Source organism: Alosa pseudoharengus, unplaced genomic scaffold (genome assembly GCF_046254945.1).
Source record: "Alosa pseudoharengus isolate Yale_2024_CS ecotype anadromous, Long Island Sound unplaced genomic scaffold, YU_APseudo_1.1 YU_APseudo_1.1_scf_23, whole genome shotgun sequence".
NCBI lineage: Eukaryota > Metazoa > Chordata > Actinopteri > Clupeiformes > Clupeidae > Alosa > Alosa pseudoharengus.
Genome location: NW_027468685.1, coordinates 23,899,393 through 23,918,066, shown reverse-complemented (window position 1 = coordinate 23,918,066; position 18,674 = coordinate 23,899,393). Strand labels below are relative to the sequence as shown.

The window sequence follows — 18,674 nt, the reverse complement described above, 5'->3', positions numbered from 1 at the left end:
GAGGGGGCTAAGTGTGTGTAGATGAGAGAGAGAGAGAGAGAGAGAGAGAAATGTTGAAAGGAAGAAAAGAAGGAGAAGGAGAGAGCAGACTCGAGCCGTCATAAATATAAAGCTGGGGGAAAGGGCGCATTAACAGTGAGTCCAGCCTGGGAAGAGCCATGAATCCAGGTCAATAATATGAAGCGGCGTCACAGCACATAAATCTGGGAGAGAGCAAGAAAGAGAGAGGGAGGGAGGTGGTGAGAGGAGGGGAGGTGAGGAGAGGAGAGAAGTGGAGGGGAGGAAAGAGGCAGCGGAGGAAAGGAGGAGAGGAGAGGAAGGCAGAGGCAGCCCCAGCTGCTCCTCTACTTGTTAAGCGCGTTTGCTCTGCACCACGTTAGTCTGCCCCACAGGCACGGCCTTCACACAGACAGCCCACATCCGCTCGCCCGCTCTCTCTCTCCTCTCATTCTATCTCTCACACACTCCTTCCCTCTCTCTACTCTCTCTCCTCCACTCTCTGCACTCTCACACAATTTTTCCTCTCTCTTCTCTCTGCACCCCTGCTCTTTATCACTCTTTTCTCTCCACTGCTGACTTTCTCCTTCCTCTCTCTCTCTCTCGCTCTCTCTCTCTCTCTCTACCTCCCCCTCAGCCATATTCACCTTCTTCTACCTCTCCTGTCTTACCACCCTTTCTTGCTCTCCCTCTCTCCCTCCCTCCTTTGCTCTCCCTTAGTTCCCTGAGCATGTCATCCTGTTTTCCCACTAAACAAAAGAACAGGAGGCGCAAGAGCGGAGGGCATCCAGGGTATCTGCCGAACCAACCAGCAGCCCAGAAAACACGCTCTCCCCAAAATACACCTGACAGAGAAAGAGAGAGAGAGAGAGAGAGAGAGAGAGAGAGAGAGGGAGGAAGGGAGAGAGAAAGACAGAGAGGCAGATGTGGGCGAGGGAAACAGGAGCGAGCATGAAAGAGCCAAAGAGCACATGCAGTGGTGCCCAAACTGATCCCGCCACTGCATGCTTACACAACACTGAGGCTAACGCTAATGCCAATTTGGAGCAAAAACACCAGACCCGCACAACAACCTGCTAGCGTTAGCAGCCCCTAAAACGTAGTGCTTTTCGAGGATGTTTCATCAGGATCCATGGCGGTAGGGCCTGGTCCCCAAGTGATGAGCTGGAGACCACCAACTCAGATTTTATAATTCAGCTTCCCCCTCAACTGATGTGCTGCATCATCATCTGTGCAGGCAGAGAACGAGTCTGTGCACTTCTGTGTATTAGAAGCATCTGTTTGAGGCAACAGTACCAATCCAGTGGCAGCGGCCTGTAGATCTGGCCCAAATCTGGCTCACTTCTGGCAAATGCACCAAAGACCAGGCCAAACCCATTACAATTTCAGCTGCTATAACTATCAATACTACTTATATGACTATTAATAAATTAAAACAGTCAAAATAACCATAATGTGTTTAATAAATACATTAACACATTGTGTTCCAAGAGCTGAATATACTGACTTGACACCAAGCAGCTCATGAAGCGTGGATTAGAATGGATCCTTGACTAGTACCTGCAGACCTTGTAGAAGCTGACATTAACAGGAGGCATCTCAGCGTGGAGCATCTGCACTGAAAGCTATTTCCTGCCAGAGTGCTGGGGGATGGACACCTGTAAAACTCGCTCAACAGCCCCCCGTCGGAGCACTCAATAAAAACGGACAATTCTCCCGAGCGAAGGTGGACATGAGTCATGGCTGCATGATCAAGCTTCGGGGGGATGTGAGATCCGCTTGATTTCCTCAACAGGCGTCACGCAGGACCCTGAAACTAACCTTTATTTGCTCCAGTGAGATAGTGGAACAGTCAGACACCTAAATAACCCATACTGTCAATCACAGCAGGTCCCTAATGGACAACAACATATCAAATTGGGCGGCAAGCCTGCAGGAAATCCTGTGGAAAGACTGGCTGTGGTTTTTGTGTGGCGTCACAGAGCCTGGCTAATCATTGTTTGGATTAAAGTTGCCTTACTCACCACAGGGTGATTTATTTCCACTGATACCCTTGCCACAAAGCAATTTGTATCACGCATCCGATCACAAAGAAAAAAGAAAGGGAGAAATTGGATGGGCTTTTGTTGTGATGGTCTATGTTATTTCAAACTCCACAGTAGTGAATTTTACAGGCCCTGTGGTTTGAAATACTATAACTTGGCAACAAAAGATGTTGCACAGGAGTCAGGAGTCTACAGATAGTTCCACTGACAACAGAGGGAAGGGACGCAGAGTTCAAAGATATGGACGGAGAAGGGGGGGTCTCTAACACTTTCTTCTCATCTCAACAGGATTCCTATCTGAGGGGAACAGTCCATTCCAGACTCAGCAGAGACAGTCATGTCATGTCATGATAGGAAGATGATAGAGTGATGTTGAGAGAATGAGAGACAGAAAGAAAGAGAGAGAGAAAGAGAGGAAGCAGAAGCGGGGGTGAGAGAGAAAAGGGTGAACGAAATTAGGTCTAAAACGACACCAATTCCACCACTATCTGTGAAAAGCACTTGGTTTGAAGACGGCTGATGAAAATAAGTCCTATTTAACCACACAGATGCTAATTGAAAGAGGACACATTTCTGACCCCTTATTAACGAGGTCATCTAACAAAGTCACTACTTTCAATAGGATAAAAGAGCAGACACCTGCAATCTGACTTGTTGGACAAAAAAAAGCTTTCTCCCCCAACAGTCAACTTTAAACAATCACACCAGCCATTTCCTGCTGAACGATTGAGAGTCAGGGGAGCCAAGGTGTCACGACTCCACAAACCCAGCTGCAGCCTCTACAGCGTATGTTATGCGATTACAGTTCTGGTGACTTGCCTGAGATGTGCTTGCACAAATACACTGTAGCCAGCGAGGCAACAGGGAGCACTTGGAGACACAGGCATGATGTAAGAGACCTACTCTTCCTCCCATAGCCCACCCCACCCCAACCCTTCATAACCGCGTTCACCGGAGGCAAAAGCTGTAAATGTCTCTGCCATCAGCAAGTCTTTCGGACATGCCGACCTTAAAAGGCAGAGGGAGGGAGGCGTGTTGCAGCTGGTCAACCTGCCTCGAGGGGCCGATGTATTACCCAGCTGAGTGGATACTACAGGGGTGTACTACAAAAACGCTGAGGCCTGGATAGATTAGCCGGGGGGAAGCAGTCGAGAGGGCACTTAAGGGAGCAGGAGGTTGCGCTCCCTCCACAGGAAACGGACTCTCTCCGTCGTCATTTCACATGACGGAGGCCCGCAAAACGGTTATGGCGAGGCAACAACAACAACAACAAAAAGAGCAGCGCGAGTACCACGGAGTGGCTCGTTTGTTGACATGCAGTGGGCCGGTGTCTTTTGCTGTTTGAAAGAGCCTCGCGCAGCGCCACACAAAAAGCCGACGCACACCGAATTAGACTAATGCACAGCCTGGAGGGGGGAAGAGACATAACAAGCGGGCCCAGGACTACAACTCTCCGTGGCGAGCCAGCGGCAGACAGGCCGTGATGGAGCGGACCGGCTGTGATGCATGGATGAGCGGGAGGAGTGAAGACAGTAAACAGCTAGAGGAGCAGGACTTAAATACTTAAATACATAGCGCTTAATAAGCTAGATAAAAAAGTTCATTCATCATGTAAAGCATTTCGAGCGCTTTGTGGCAAAGCGTTCAAAAATCATCGAACATCAAAGAGAGGGGGGGAGGGGGCTCATTAGCTATTACCTGATGGAGGGCAGCAGCTCTGTGGCCCTAATGAATAAATCAGCCCTTTCCTTTTCAGCATGGCAGCTCTGTTTACACGGCTGTCAAGGAGCGCCCAGGTGCGGAGCCGCTCACCCCAGTCCACTCTCCCCCGACTGGCCCTGCTGCTAGCGTGTAATGGGATGTCCTGGAGAAGGTTACCACATCAGCAACCTAATTACCTGCTCTATTTCTTGACCACATGAGCCAGGCTTACTGTCTGGCTGTATACAGCAGTGGTGGAGGCTCAGAACATAAAGCCATAGCTCGAGGGCACGTCTCTTTTTGCCAAAGGATGTAGAGACCGGCGGAAGCGCTTGCCTGTGGATAATTGCCAGCTGGAATGTAGAGGAAGGTTAACCGCACAAGTCAAACGTTCCAGGGGAAGAACATCATGCTGTGCCATGAAGAAAGGACACCTCATCCCGACATTGTATTTCCACTTTGGATATTCCGACCCAAAGCTAATGTCATTTTGTAGTTACGGAGTCTGCCACTGTAGGCTGGAGCAAAATAAAGAAATGTGCAAACATGCAAAAAGCTGATAGCAGTTTTTTTTTTACTTCTCTTCCTTTCTGTTTTTTTTAAATCTCTCTTTCCTGTTCATTTTGCTGCATGCTGACAGAGGCAAAACACTGGAGGATTCTGCCAAGCCGCCAACAAATAAAGTCTCCCAGTCCTCTGGTACCTTTTTTTTTCCCTTTAAGATAAAGCCCAGGACACAGAGAACACAGCCACGGCCGCCTCTTCACCAACCTCAACAAGGAGCCCAGAGCTGGCAGGGACAGTTCAGCACCACGGAGAGCGCTCATCACAGGAGCGGGAAAAAGCTAATGGAAATTCCTGCACTTTGAATCAGATTGGATCGATTCATTTATCTCGAGTTCCAGTGAATAGGTTTCCTTTAGTTCCTCCTCATCTCCTTTGCCAAAGAGATGACGTCTTACCCAGTAGCTCTTTGCTCGAAGTCTGTGTGTGTGTGTGTGTGTGTGTGTGTGTGTGTGTGTGAGTGTGTGTGTGTGTGTGTGTGTTTAAAATCAGATCATCAGCGAGATGAGCTGCTCTGCGGTGGGTTAATGTCGAAGCGGTGTTGAAGGGGATGGTGAGAAGTGCCTACCCCACAGCGAGCACAGCGAAGCAGCTTAACCACCTCTGGACCCCCCCCCCCCCCCCCCACCCGACCCGATTAACTGTTACTCATTTCCACTGCGCTTGAAGCCCAAGCGGCGATTTTCTGCTGACAGCCCTTATCTCTCGGTACTGTTTTGACTTTGATGTGGTGCCAGCAGCGCTAGGAGCCATATGACGTCCCAGCATCTGTGCCAGGAAACAAGAGCTCAGTCGTTTGCATTGTTCAAAACGGCCTAATACTACCCACCCTCCCCTCTTCCAATGATCGCCATTAACACTGGTCCACACTTGCACAAGAACACTGCAGCATCTCTCTCTCTCTCTCTCTCTCTCTCTCTCTCTCTCTCTGCACTCACATACTGGCCTTATGGCCCAAAATCAGTTCAGCTGTACTGTCTTTCTTTCTGTCTCTTTCTTTCTGTCTTTCTTTCTTTCTTTCTTTCTTTCTTTCTCTCTCTCTCTCTCCTTCTGTGTCTGTTCTTAGCTTCTACCCATCTCGTCGTAGCATGGGACAGAATCAGATGTGACACCTAAATTAACTTTCCATGTCGCCTTTAAGCAAACACTTCACAGCAAAGAAATCAGCAGATCCCCACGAGGCGGCACTTAAGAGGCTCAACTTATTTTCCAAATGCTTTCTAAATCATAACCACTAAGCTTGGCCCATCTGAGGCCCTAGCTAGAGCCCAATGCACTGCCGTGCGACAATACAATGGAATAATACATCTGAGTCGACATCCTCAACTTCAGCCCCATGCATTTTTTAACATTAATTTGAGGGAATTGCTCTTTTCGTCAAGTCATAGAGTAAAACTAGAAGTTCATAAAACGGCAGCGAGACTAGCTACTGTATCATACTTGTAATCAGTGTCCACTTAACTGTCTGATTTGCGATTGCATTCAAGAGCTTTATTGACACCTATCAGCACTCGTCACGGTAATTAAAAGCAACAAGGCCACTAAACAAAAAAAAAATAATATTTAGAGGCACTTGTTGGCAACCATTTGTTGGCAATCACCTTCTTGAAAATGTAATGAGCAATGAAATCAATTCGTCTTGGATGAAGGAATATTTCAACGGTTGCCTCAAAGAAGAAGCAGAAAGAAGCAGAAGAACCATATGCCGCTGTAATAGCAGCCATCAAAGGTAACTTGCACACGATAGCTTAATGTCCAATACAGTACGAGCAATCACACACACACATGAAACACAAGGCATGAATGACAGAGGGAAAGTAAGTCAGCGAAAGAGAATTCCTTTCCTAGTGTGAGGAGTTCAGTGTGTTTGATGTTGGTGATCAAACAGGAGTATATGTATTAAAAGAGAAGAGGAGTGAAACAGTGCTTATCTCTCTTCTGCAGGACTTCTCTGAGGCAAAGTGATGGGATGACACAAAAACCGGCAGAAAGAGTCTAATTGCACTGTAAAATGCTCAGAGACATAACATGGTGCTTTTCTGTCCATTGGCTGTTTCAAGTATGGGGTAGTATCAATGCTCCATCGTTCAGAAATGGTGAATAGAAGGGCAAATTTATTCAACATCCAATTCCATGAATTCCCTTGCAATGAAATTGAAACTGGGAACGAGACTGCTCCCTTCACAATTTAGTATGATACTTTCCCTTTTAGGTCTTAGGAGGCACTCTGCTTTTTGACAAATGTTTATTTATGGGTATCTGTCCAACACTGTCCACAAAGTCAAACAACTCCTCTGTTTTTATTCTACATTGTCATTCCCTTTTCATCCCTAGAAAGACTGTCCATTATGAAATGAAAATTAACCAAACAGAAAAATAAATAAATAAATAAATAAAACATTTCATATCCTCGAGGCATCTCAACATTCCGAGCTGTCAGCCCTTGTACTGGATCCATTACTTCAAACTGTTGCCATAAATTGTGCAGGAAACCATGAAGGAAGATGGAACAGCAAAAAAAAAGAAGTTTTTTAAGCATCAGCTGTCAGGTTGAACAGCAGGCGCAGCATGTCATATGGTTAGAAAACGTTGTTTTTCTGTTAGGAGAAGACATGGGCAAACACAACCAAACACAGCAGCCTCCACCTCTAGAGCTGAGTGCCGTAAGTCTTCAAGGCTCTGCATTTGTAAGCATGAATGTGTGGAAGTAGACTGTGCAGTTCAACAGGCCAGCGTGCATGCTTCCCACTGACACGGGATCAGCACACAGGGCCTGATATGGTAAAACCAGCCGCTTTGTTTGCACAATTGCAGCATCAATTAAAACAGAAAGAGTCCATTCCCCTTGACAAACCATATGAGATTTAAATCAGTAGATAAACTCGCAGAAGGATGTGGTTTTCATATAAATGTATATTATAAGAACCTTATATGAACCACTAGTATTCATATTAGTAAACACACAGTGATTATGATGGAGAAAGCAAACACTGCACTCATCTAAAGTGATCAGTCCTTCCAAGTAACACTTCCATCCATTTACAAGTCTCTTGGCTAATTCCACGGCACACACATGCAACCTTGCTGAGAGAGCACTAATTGAATGGAGATTAAGGGCTTCAATGTACCTCTGCATACATTAAGAGCAGATTGCATTCTCGAGTAAGGGAGTTTAAGTGTATGCGTCCTTACTGTCACATCAGCGGCGATAGTGGTTATTTTAATTGGCTATAGCTCTAAAAGCCCTGTTCTTATCCAGCGAAGTAGCACCCTCGGACATTTGAACAACACCATGCAATTAGCTGCCTACTCGCTAAAGGAAAGGTCATAAGTTTATGTGGAATGTTAGAAAGAGAAAAATGTAAAAACACTCAGAGAGCACAAACCTTCTGGTTTTGTTGGCTAATATGAAGGTTTCTTGTAAGGTTCATGGTGAAATCCAGTATCTGTGAGTGTTGAACAGCGATTAAACATCACACACTGTGTGTTATCTAACAGCATAAAGAATGAGATTCTGAACTTCTCCCTGTCCTATTATACAATTATCAAACAGCAGAATGTTTTCCCATGTCATGTTGATGCTGAAAAAAAAATAAAACAACCAGAGTTTGAGTTCAGTTCAGTTCAGTGAACAGAGTTGGTTGCTCGCACCTTTCAACATCACTCTGTCACCCGGGGTGACATCAGCCACTGAAGTTACAGACGTTTACATCACAGACGAGATCCATAACCACCCCTACTCGCACAATGAGATTCCAGGGCAATCTTTTGATTTGAGTTTTGACAGGACTTGTTAAAAGACCTCCTCCAAGAAATAAGGAGTAGAAAAAAAACCCAGAAATCTCCTTCTTCCCTTCTTCTTCAGGGAAGCTAAACGACTTTGCTGGCTGCCTGGTGGCACCCCATTTTAGCCACCTGCTGACCAGACAGCCTGGTCCAGTCTGCGCTGCATTACACTACGCTCCGGACAAATCTGCCAGAGGGGCCAGTCAAATCTCTGGACACCACTCATCACCTCTAAACACCCCCATTATCGGAGTTATGGGAGCTCCAGCAGTAGCTGGGGTATTTCAGTAGCTCCAGGCTCAAGGCAAAGCAAAGGACCTAACCTGTTTTATTCTGGTTCCAGCCAATAACAGAGCAAACTGATTTTCCCTGTTGCTTTTCTACCACATGTACTGTGCTACTTAGCAAAGCTAGTTGGTATGTACAGTATACAGTGTATCAGGGTATCAGGGTTCCTCTGAAGCAGAGCTCCCCCAGTTCTAGTGACAGATGGGCAATGGTATCCTTTGTTTTTTTCCCCCTCTCCATTTATTTATTTATTCTGGCCTGGGAAAAAGCCTGAGCCTCTCAGACGCGAGGTGGCATGCGAAGCGAGGACAGCCGTGGCCATGACGGAGGAACGCAGTCGGACGACGTAGTGGGAGAAAGCAAACGAAGCCGTCGCACTCTACTTCAGACCACTGAGACTTGACCACTGAGCTCTGCTAATTAGCCCGTTTGTGCTTTTAGAAAAGAGATATGTATGTTTGTGACTCTGTGTGTCAGTGTGTATGTGTGTGTGTGTGTGTATATATGTGCATGCGTGTGTGTGTGTTTGATTGGGTGCTGGTGGGGGAGCCTAAATTCAGTGGGCCAAATGAAAGCTAATGAAGTGCGAGAGGCACGCGTTGTCTGACATGAGAGCAATGCAGCATGACACAGTCATTACAAGAGAAACACGGATCGATAGCAGACCAGCGCGAGACTCCCCAGGCATGCAAAACACCTGGTGCTGAGCCACTGCAGGAGAGCCGCGCTGCCCTGCCCTGCCCTGCCCTGCCAGGCAACCGGCTCCTGCTACACCCCATGCGTGGGGGTGAGTGTTCAGGGTGTCAGTGACAGGAATGTCTAAGAAGTGTGTGCGTCTTCCTGTTCATGAGTACATGTGTGTGTGTGTGTGTGTGTGTGTGTGTGTGTTTGCACTTCCTGCATCTGTGGATGCTTAAATAAGTGTGTATGTACAGTAGGTCTAAATTCTTAACTATCCAGGGATATCACATTATTTCCATATTGGTGGGTGCATATTTTGCATATGTGTGCTTAGATGTAGTCGTGTGTGTGTGTTTGTGTGTCTTCATGTTCACATGAACTTCTGACTCTTTAGTGGCATGTTTACATTTCCATATGGGCATTCATATGTGTGTGTACAGTATATATCGTGTGAGTGCAGAGGGGGATTCTTTATGCGTATATATAGAACATGAGTGAGGGTTGTTTGTGAAGGGAAAATGTGTGTGTGTGTGTGTGTGTGTGGGCTGGTGGGGAGGGCAAGGGCTCAGGAGGGGAGGGTCATCAGGCGGGCAAAGAGGAGGAAACAAGAGGGGACAGACACAGGGAGAGAGGGGGGCGAGGGGCAGAGCGCCACGGGCGAACGCCTCGCGTCTCCAGCTGGAACACTTGACATTTCGCCGGAGTTTTCGAAAATCCTTCCAGTAATGCGGGGAGAGGCTACGTTACATTTGTATCAGCGGGCCGGGCGGGAGGCACGCCATGAATCAGAATCTTAAGTGTCCCTGCACTTTAGGAGATTGACATTTAGGTTTAAAGCCTTGAATAATTCCCCATGCTTTGGGATTTCAGCCAGCCCTATAGGACGCAATGAGGGGCTTAGCAAGGGATGTGACAGGTCCTCCAGGTGAGGACTTGAAACAAAATACCCGGTCCACCGCCAACAGTGTGTCAAAAGTCCGAATGGGAACACGGATGAAAGCTGACCTGCAAAAAAAAGAAAAAAGAAACACTGTGTGCTCAGAGGACAAGCTTTCATTATTTATTTGCTTGACTCATCCATTTGAAGGCCATAGGTACAGGCAGTTTTAAATAATAACAGTGGAAAAAGTGATCATCATAATGTCCACACACACGCATAGCTGATACACTCTGAAAAGACCGCTTACTATGATTTCACTTGGTCAAAGGCACATCTTAAAAAAAGGACTGCTCCACTTTTCTTTTCATCCATTTTTTAAGAGAAATCCCGTGGTGGCAGCACTTCTTAAAAAGAAGCTGGCAAACCAGATTATATGAAGTACAAATGTAGCCTGAGCCTCCAGTGTTTTTTCCTTACTTTCTCAAAGTTATTTAAACACAACTGTTTTATATGAAGTTTACATGTGTGACGTTGAGAAAGTCATGGTTGCCTCTATGTTAAAAACAGACATTTGCTCTAAAGGATATGGTTCTGGGATATCTCAAAAACAAAAAGATGACCATGGGCACAGCTCCATTTCTAAACACATAATAATTACAGTTTTGATTTCTAATTATTGGAATTATCAGTAGGCCCATTTAGAGAAAGGCCAATGTCCCCTGAAGGTCAGCTCAGAAAAAGAAATCCCAGTGAGAAGACTTGCTGTTTATGGCCACTCAGGCTAAGCACCAAGCTCGACTCATTCACAGAGGGCGTAAAAATAAATAAATAAAATAAATACCCGAAGTCAACACAGGCGCAACTCTTCAGCTCATTTAGGCCGATGTGATAATGGCGCTGGCAAACCGGTGGGACTCCTTTAAAAATGTCAGACGTTCTCTTGGTAATTACAGGGATTTAGCAACGGCATCCTCTCTGCGAGCAATTTGAAATGAATTCTTCATTTAAGGATGGGGGGTGAGGGTGGAAAAGGGTAGGGAGGTATGTGTGTGTGAGGAGGGGGTGATGGCAGGGGGGTTGTGGTGTTTATTCACTCTTTACTGAACAAGCTTATGACACATATTTATCCACGGCTTCCAATGCCGACATGGATGAAATTAGAGCGCTTCTTGTTTACGCTCCCCCACCCACCCCCGTCGAGTTTATTACATTATCTAACCCAGCAGTCTACCTGCTATCCCCTGCTGATCTGACGTGTATTGACGGTGTCACACCGCACAAATTCTTTAGAGTCAAATTGTGTCTGGCACCAGGCCTGTGAATAGCTCAAAGAGAAATTAAGTATATGGATAAACAAGCACATAAACACACAACAGATAAACAAAAAGTTAGTAAGTCCCTTCACCATACTTGCAGTACACTGCCCCCCCCCCCTCTCCCCTACATACACAGCACATTATTTCATCAGGATGCTTCTCCAACACACATCCCCAACATACTTGCAGCACACTGCACCCCCCCCCCCCCAATACACAGCACATTGTCTCATGAGGAAGCTTCTTTAACACACATATTGCACACTGCCCTCTCCCCACATACACAGCACACTATCCCATCTCCCTTGTCCTCCCCCCAACACACACACCAAGACCCCTGGCAGTTGGGTTAGCCCCTTGAGCCGTGGATCTGCCCAAGGTTTCTTCCTTGGTAAGGGAGTTTTTCCTTGCCCCTGGTTGCTCTTGGGTGCTCCTTGTTGGTGCACCCCCCCCCCCCCCCAATCACAATCCTCCCCCACCTTTCTTATGCAGCCCTTGCCACTTAATCTACTAAACCCCTCTTCTACTGCACTTTTTACCCCCCCCCCCCCCATAAATGCACAAATAGGCTGACACCAGACATAATTTCACTGCATTTCTTACTTCCAGTAACTATATGCATGTGACAATAAACTTCCTTGTATCCTTGTAGTTAAGAAGAGGTTATTTTTTAATGATAGCCACCTGTTCATGTTGTTGCACTTACTATCTAATCTACCCCCCCACCCCCACCCCACCACACACACACACACACACACACACACACACACACACACATATATACACACACACACGTACACACACACACACATGTACTCTCTGAGTTTGTGCATGCTGCGCCTCAACTCCGAGATTACACTGTATCTCAGTGGGACAGTAGGGTGCAAAAGGAGGAGCAGGATGTTTATTGCATTGCCCAGAACAACTACGGGGAGAGAATATCATGGAGGAGACTGCCACACATTCAGGTGTGACACTGCAGTAAAGAAAAGCAGCACAAAAAAGACGTTTTTATTTTCCTCTCAAAACAAACAACATAGCCTCTCCGAGCCCGAGAGCGAGTCTTCATGACTGGAATGCTTCTTTAAATTGTAAACACAGACAGACACATAACCTTCAAAATTCAATTCCGACCCCACGGCCGTCTCCTGACTTGTGCTGCTATCTAATAATCGGCGCCACTCCAATGCTGAAGAGACCATTAAAGCCATGGAACCTTTATGCGACAACACTGCAAGCGAGCTTTTGGAAACACAAAAGTGCATACAGCCTCAAGTCACACCACGGCCAAGGTTTTCTCAAGCAACATAAGGGGTGATAAAAGCAAGCATGGATGAGATTAATGTTTCATGGAAGGCCATGTAAAAAGCCCATCATCACCAACCTACGCTGTGCCCTCATAAACCAATGCCACTTTACGTAGCACCAGATCTTTCCTTAGCAAGTGCCGTGTCCAGCACATGGTCAGCCATTTCGCCTGTTCTTGTTCACTTTTCAAACTCAATTAAATTGGTGATAACCCACATGTAGACAATGACATGATGATAGCAAATGAATTAAGAAAATTATGAATATTTAGAAAGGCCAATCTTTTTTTTTTTTTCACCAACCAAAACTTCCCTGAAGTATCCACAGCACTTCCATGTCCCTGCCTGGTCTTGCACAACAACCACCAATTACTGGTGAGAGTCTGAGTATCTCTGACACCTGAATGGTGCACTGTCTGATTCGTGGCAGAGTTCATTGTAACCACAGAGCTGACAGCTGTGCCCACTGTCATCGGTGCAATCCCAGGAACACAAGGTCAAAGGGTCAGCTGTGTCTTGGCCACCGTCCAGCTGAGCCAGGAAGGTGATGACAGGAACCTTTGGCTTGGCCGTCTGCGGTGGCTATTGTGACCGCGTCAGAAAAAGGAACAAAAAAAAGTTGACCAACCGAGTATATGGTAGTCTTCAACGATGGAACCGCATGGAGCATCATTAAAAGCCATTAAAGCAGGGGTTTTGCAGCAATTAACTACATGTGTGAAAGGGCCTTAGACAGAACAGAATAAGGTCATTTCCAATCACATGGAGAGCACAGCAAGAATTAACTTCAATAACAGGAGGCAAAGACTTGCAAGCTTTCAGCAATGACTCTGAATGAATTGCATGCTGAAAATGAGTCACCAATTAAGAAAGAATGAAAGAAAGGAAGAACGAAAGAAAGAAAGAAAGAAAGAACGAAAGAAAGAAAGAACGCTTCCTGTGAGCTCTCGGAGCACCTATCAATCAAGACAGTCTTTGAGCAATTATATCACACCTGTTAGGATAATGTCTAGACTCTTTCATCAGCCAGCAAATTCTGACCTAGAAAATAACTACAGTGAGATGGTGACAGCGGACAGGGGCCAGAGTTCAAAAGTAGGTGGACGCTTTTCGGCACAGCTCCTGCCAGGTCTGGACTATAAATAGAGGGACCAGGAGAAGCGCAGAGCATACACACACACACACACACACACACACACACACACACACACACACACACACACACACACACACACACACACACACACACACACAGACTTAACATACTGTAAAATCCCACTGACCATATTTCACAAAATGCCCAGAGTTGTCGACCTAAAAAAGAACAAGCTTAATGAAGTTCTTCCATCCGAGTAAACTGAGAGTCCAATTTTGCCAACCCTCCAGAGAGCCTGAAACCACATAACTCAGAACCTATTCTTCAGTTATGCTAAACACAAGACCTGATTTCTGTCCTCAGACAGCAGAGTTCAAGGTAAGCCGTCCCAAGGGCTGCACCTAAGCATAAGGGAGTCTAGAGTGACGGGAGCAGTGGAAGGAGAGTGTGCAGTGACACGCTGTTTGGGGACTTTGATCCTGAACCTTAGTTACAGTCTTCACTTCAGCAACCAGGTGATGGTTCCTATGCTCTTTCCAAAAAGCCTAAACAGCCAAGAGATTGCAAACAGCTATGTATGCTTGATAACATTCCCCTACTGGCCTATATGAATGTGTTAGATTATATCACAACTTGTGAGCTTATCATGTGTAATTTATTGTTGATATCTAACTCATACGTTATTATGAATTTACAGTTAAACCCTTTGTTTTGCATAAAGAATGATGCTTGAATTGAGGCTTAATGGATTGGGTAGCTTTGACAATGAATCCATTTGAAGCAATCGTGTTTTCAGTTTTCTTGTGACAGAACAATGAGTTGGACAAGAAGCTGTTCTCTGGCACCCATCAGGGTATCCATTACAGGCAACAAGGGAGAGAGTCCTTAAAGGTTACGCATGATTTCCCTAAATGGACATTGATTGAGAGGACAGTATTTGTGTCAACCATGACCAGGCAGCACTGGGGAGAGGGGGGGTTGCACCAACCTTCTCAAAGACAGACAGTCTTAAGACCCCTATTAAGAGCTCTGCAACTTCTGTCTGCTCACAAATAACTAATTAGGAGATGTTCTGTTTATCTTTTTGTGTTCTCCATTGTATGCAGTATGTAATGATTTTAATGGCTGCAACACTGAAAAGTGTAAGCTACTTTAAGAGACCAGAAAATAGTGTGTGGAGGGCCATTGTAAATGGATAATTTACGGTTGATCAATAGCTGCGTGGCTGCAGGGAGACCTCGGGAAAGAGCCATGCCCTGAGAATAACAGACCTTCTAGAAAGGTCTAAAGGTACTGAAGCTAAACCAGGGAACCGGATATTACTTGATGTTTGTATGCAAATCACTGCATCCTAGCAGTGTGGTCAAGACAGTGATCAATACAACCCAGACCACATCCCTGGGTGGTGTACTATTAGTTGTCTACATAGGTCTGCACACATGTAAATTTTCCCCAAAGGAATACTGCGTGTCTGTCAGCAACCTACTACCCCCCCACCCCCCCAGCTTAGCAGAGCTTATTTGTAACCATTCAGGTCCATATTACAGGCATGCCAACAAATGGAAACCAGAGAGCCCAATGTAATAAAATCCATTAAGTTTAGGTAGCTCAATTTCCCAGGAGATTTCAATCTGGTGTGTAAGTGTGGTACACCATTTGTCAATAAGCAGGAAATGCCAAGCACAGAACCCAGCATTTATGCACACACACACACACACACACACACACGCACACTCTAGTCCGTCATCATTCATGCACAGTCACTCTTGTCTACACCTAAAAAAGAGCACATGAAAACACACAAATGCTCATTCACAGCAGTGTTTCTCACGATCACATCCTGTATTTCCAAAGACACCCGAGACGACTGAAAACAGACCTTTATGGTCATCCTTTGCACCTGCCTTCAACAACAAGCTCAACTTGTGTGTGTATGCTATCTCTCGCTCTGTCACACACACACACACACACACACACACACACACACACACACACACACCACACAGTGAGAAAAAGAAAGGGAGTAAGGGGAAAGAGAGATGTGTAAAAGAATGTTCTGGATATATATATAAAACTGATACTGTGCATGAGCCCTCCTTTATGCTTGCTTGTCACCTAAAGGCCTCACACACACACACACATGACCACAGATCTCTCTGATGACTGTTTGGGGTCAACCACATCAGAGTCAGAAAATCCCTCGGAGATGACACAGGCGTCAAAACAACATAGCAGCTAATCCACTCCTGGGTGGGTTTCCTTCAAACAGGGCGACCCAGCTTGGTCCTGACAATGATTGGAGGAAGCGAACTCGACACTAGGTGAAATATTCAATCAGCTACACCAATGATTCAACTAATTACAGGTTGCTTTGTTGACTGCTGTTTGACTCAAGTGAGGACATTAGACTTTTCTTTTTACAAATGCAGCAGTTGACTCATTTGAGAATTGAGACTTAGGCTACGTTATTAAATCTTTTGATCTTTGATCGACTGAAGTTGCAGCTTTGTGCGGGAAGGGGGGGGGGGGGGTCTATTTCATTGCTCTAATCACTTGTATGGAAATCGCTGGCATATGAGCTTCGTTCTGGTTTATAAAACGTTATCCGCTCTTCTCTGAGGCTACACGCCAAGCTTTCGCGAGGGAAGGTTGAAATCAGATGACCAAAGACCGGACAGGTTAGGGGTGTATAATTAGGTATGTCATGTCCCACCCACCCTTGGACATTTTTAGCCTACTGATCGTGAGATCTTCAGTTCACGTGTAAGTGAATAATGAATAATGCTTGAAATAATGGCCGACAAATCCGATACAGATAGCCTGGGAAAATGCTGGTGATGTCAGGTGCATTAGGCTATGTGTTCCATCTTTCCCATCGACTTTTTTAATGCGTAAAGTGGAAATTAACGTTTATTATGTACCTTTTGTACAGGTCACGGCACGGCGAACATTGTCACGCGTTTCTGCGAGCATTTAGGCTACTTTACTTTAGAATCAAAACCTCAAATCGTGAAGTCTGTCCATGCCTACATGCTGTAAAGATCTGAGTCAGAGCTGTTGAGGAGACTGCATGAATTATCCTCAAGATCTCATCACACCGCCACCATGCGTCGGGTTATCGGCCAGCATGAAAAGCCACTGCAGCTTGCCAACTACTTCTTACCGGCATGCCATTGTATGCCCGAAATTGTGCTGCAGTAAAAAAAAATGCAATTAAAAACTGTCATAAAATGAAGTGACTAAATTAGAACCTTGGGAAACATCTCATAATTTCTCTGTGCGCACCACAACCACTAATATGTCAGACATTGGCGTGCTGCTGTCGGCCGAGGAAATGTTCATTGGAAATAATACGATTCCATTAATAAAACACTAAGACCATCTCATAAAACCGTAGGGGCAATATCCATGCATAATCTGTGATGTATTAGTGTGGATTAAAACCATCATTAGCTGTAGCCTAAATTAATATGATTCGAAAGCAAATTCAAATGCGAGATAAGTAGTAATGACCAAAATATAACACCCAGAGATACTGTTGAGGTGTTGCCTTCATCTCACGGACTCAATCACTGGGACTATTATGGAAATGTAATTCTGAAAGAGCATTATGAATTCCATAACTCCATAACGCCCATATAATAAATAGCGCGAAACTTCCCCTGGATTCATGACAGCTGAGTGACTAATTACATGACCACCCCAACAGGCTGCTAGAGTGTATGTGGATGTGTGTGTATGTTGTGTCGAGGATGGCTGATGGGGATAATAAGTCAGGTATAGGGGTAGAATATAAGAACATATTCTTATCGTGTAAGTCTATTCAATGTAGGTCTGAAAAAAAATCGATTTACATGAAGTGCCCATGTCAAAGCCCGTTTGGAGCGCGCAACAGTTAAATTGGCGGAATCACAGCTCATCACACAGCATATAGACAAGGACGGTCCCACTTCTCTTCCATCACAGTCCAGACATTGTGTGCTGAAATCAGAGCCCCTCACATCTTGTACTGGAGTCCACACGATTGCCACAGACATCCTTCAAATTTTACAGTGGTGTGATTTCTAGGAGATGGGGTTGGTAACGACATTTAACTGTGCCCCATCATTTTTTGTTTGTGAACCGTATAATGTCCCCAGCTCCTAATCCTGTTTACGAACGGCTGGTGCTTGAAATAAAATGTAAATGACATGGCAACATACCGAGACCATAATATGAACCTTATCGTGTTTCTTTGCGCGCGAAAAAGACTTTTAATGGTCAAACGTCCAGTTCATCATTATATTGCAGCATGAGTCATTTTAACATTACATAAACGTGGGGATATCTAATTTAAACGTCCCAATTTCTCAAAGAGTTCAGCAATTAATGGACATAAGCAGCTCACGTATCCGCTTGAGCATACTGCAAGAATTTTTATTGAGCTCTCGCTCAATGCCTGCATTGAACGGCAAACCTGGCAAGTGAATGCGTCTCCCAAGCTCCTGCCTATATTCGTGTATTTTTGCAGAGCAGACGGATATTCCGTATAAAACACATACAATCCTACGCAGGAGGTAAGAAATACCAAATAAATAGATTGCATCTTTAGAGAGTGATTACCTACCTCGCACACACGTGACCATCATAAAAAATACGAGATTCCAAAATATAACTCCAGTTTTAATCCTCATTTTTTTAGCTTGTAAAAAGTCCCCTGGACCACGTTTAATACATCCTCTCTTGAAAATGTTAAAGATTTCCGTCGACCTGATGTGATACCCCTCTATGCCATTTATTTTCATGTTCACATGAAGATAATTGTTCTTTTTTCGGTCTCCGTCCTTCGACCAGAAGCGGAGCGTCTTCCGTTGTGCCTGGCGTGCGGTCACAGCTCGAAGTGAACAGCGGTGCTGGGATACCACAGCAACCTTGACTAGGACTCAACCATCTCGCCAACAGGGGCAAAAACTCACAGCTCTCAAATCAGTCGCCGGTGTGTCCGTTTAAACTCTGCAGTTTCCTTAGGTATGC

The 18,674-nt window shown here is 45.3% G+C and overlaps 1 protein-coding gene across 1 annotated transcript in view; it reads right to left on the bottom strand.

Moving 5' to 3' along the window:
- Positions 1–18,445, bottom strand: part of csmd3b (CUB and Sushi multiple domains 3b) — a 390,727-nt gene extending 372,282 nt beyond the window's left edge. Inside the window, exon 1 of the mRNA XM_076302106.1 lies at positions 18,268–18,445. Coding sequence (XP_076158221.1) covers positions 18,268–18,445 — 178 coding nt within the window. The remainder of the gene's footprint in view (positions 1–18,267) is intronic.
- Positions 18,446–18,674: the final 229 nt, after the last annotated feature.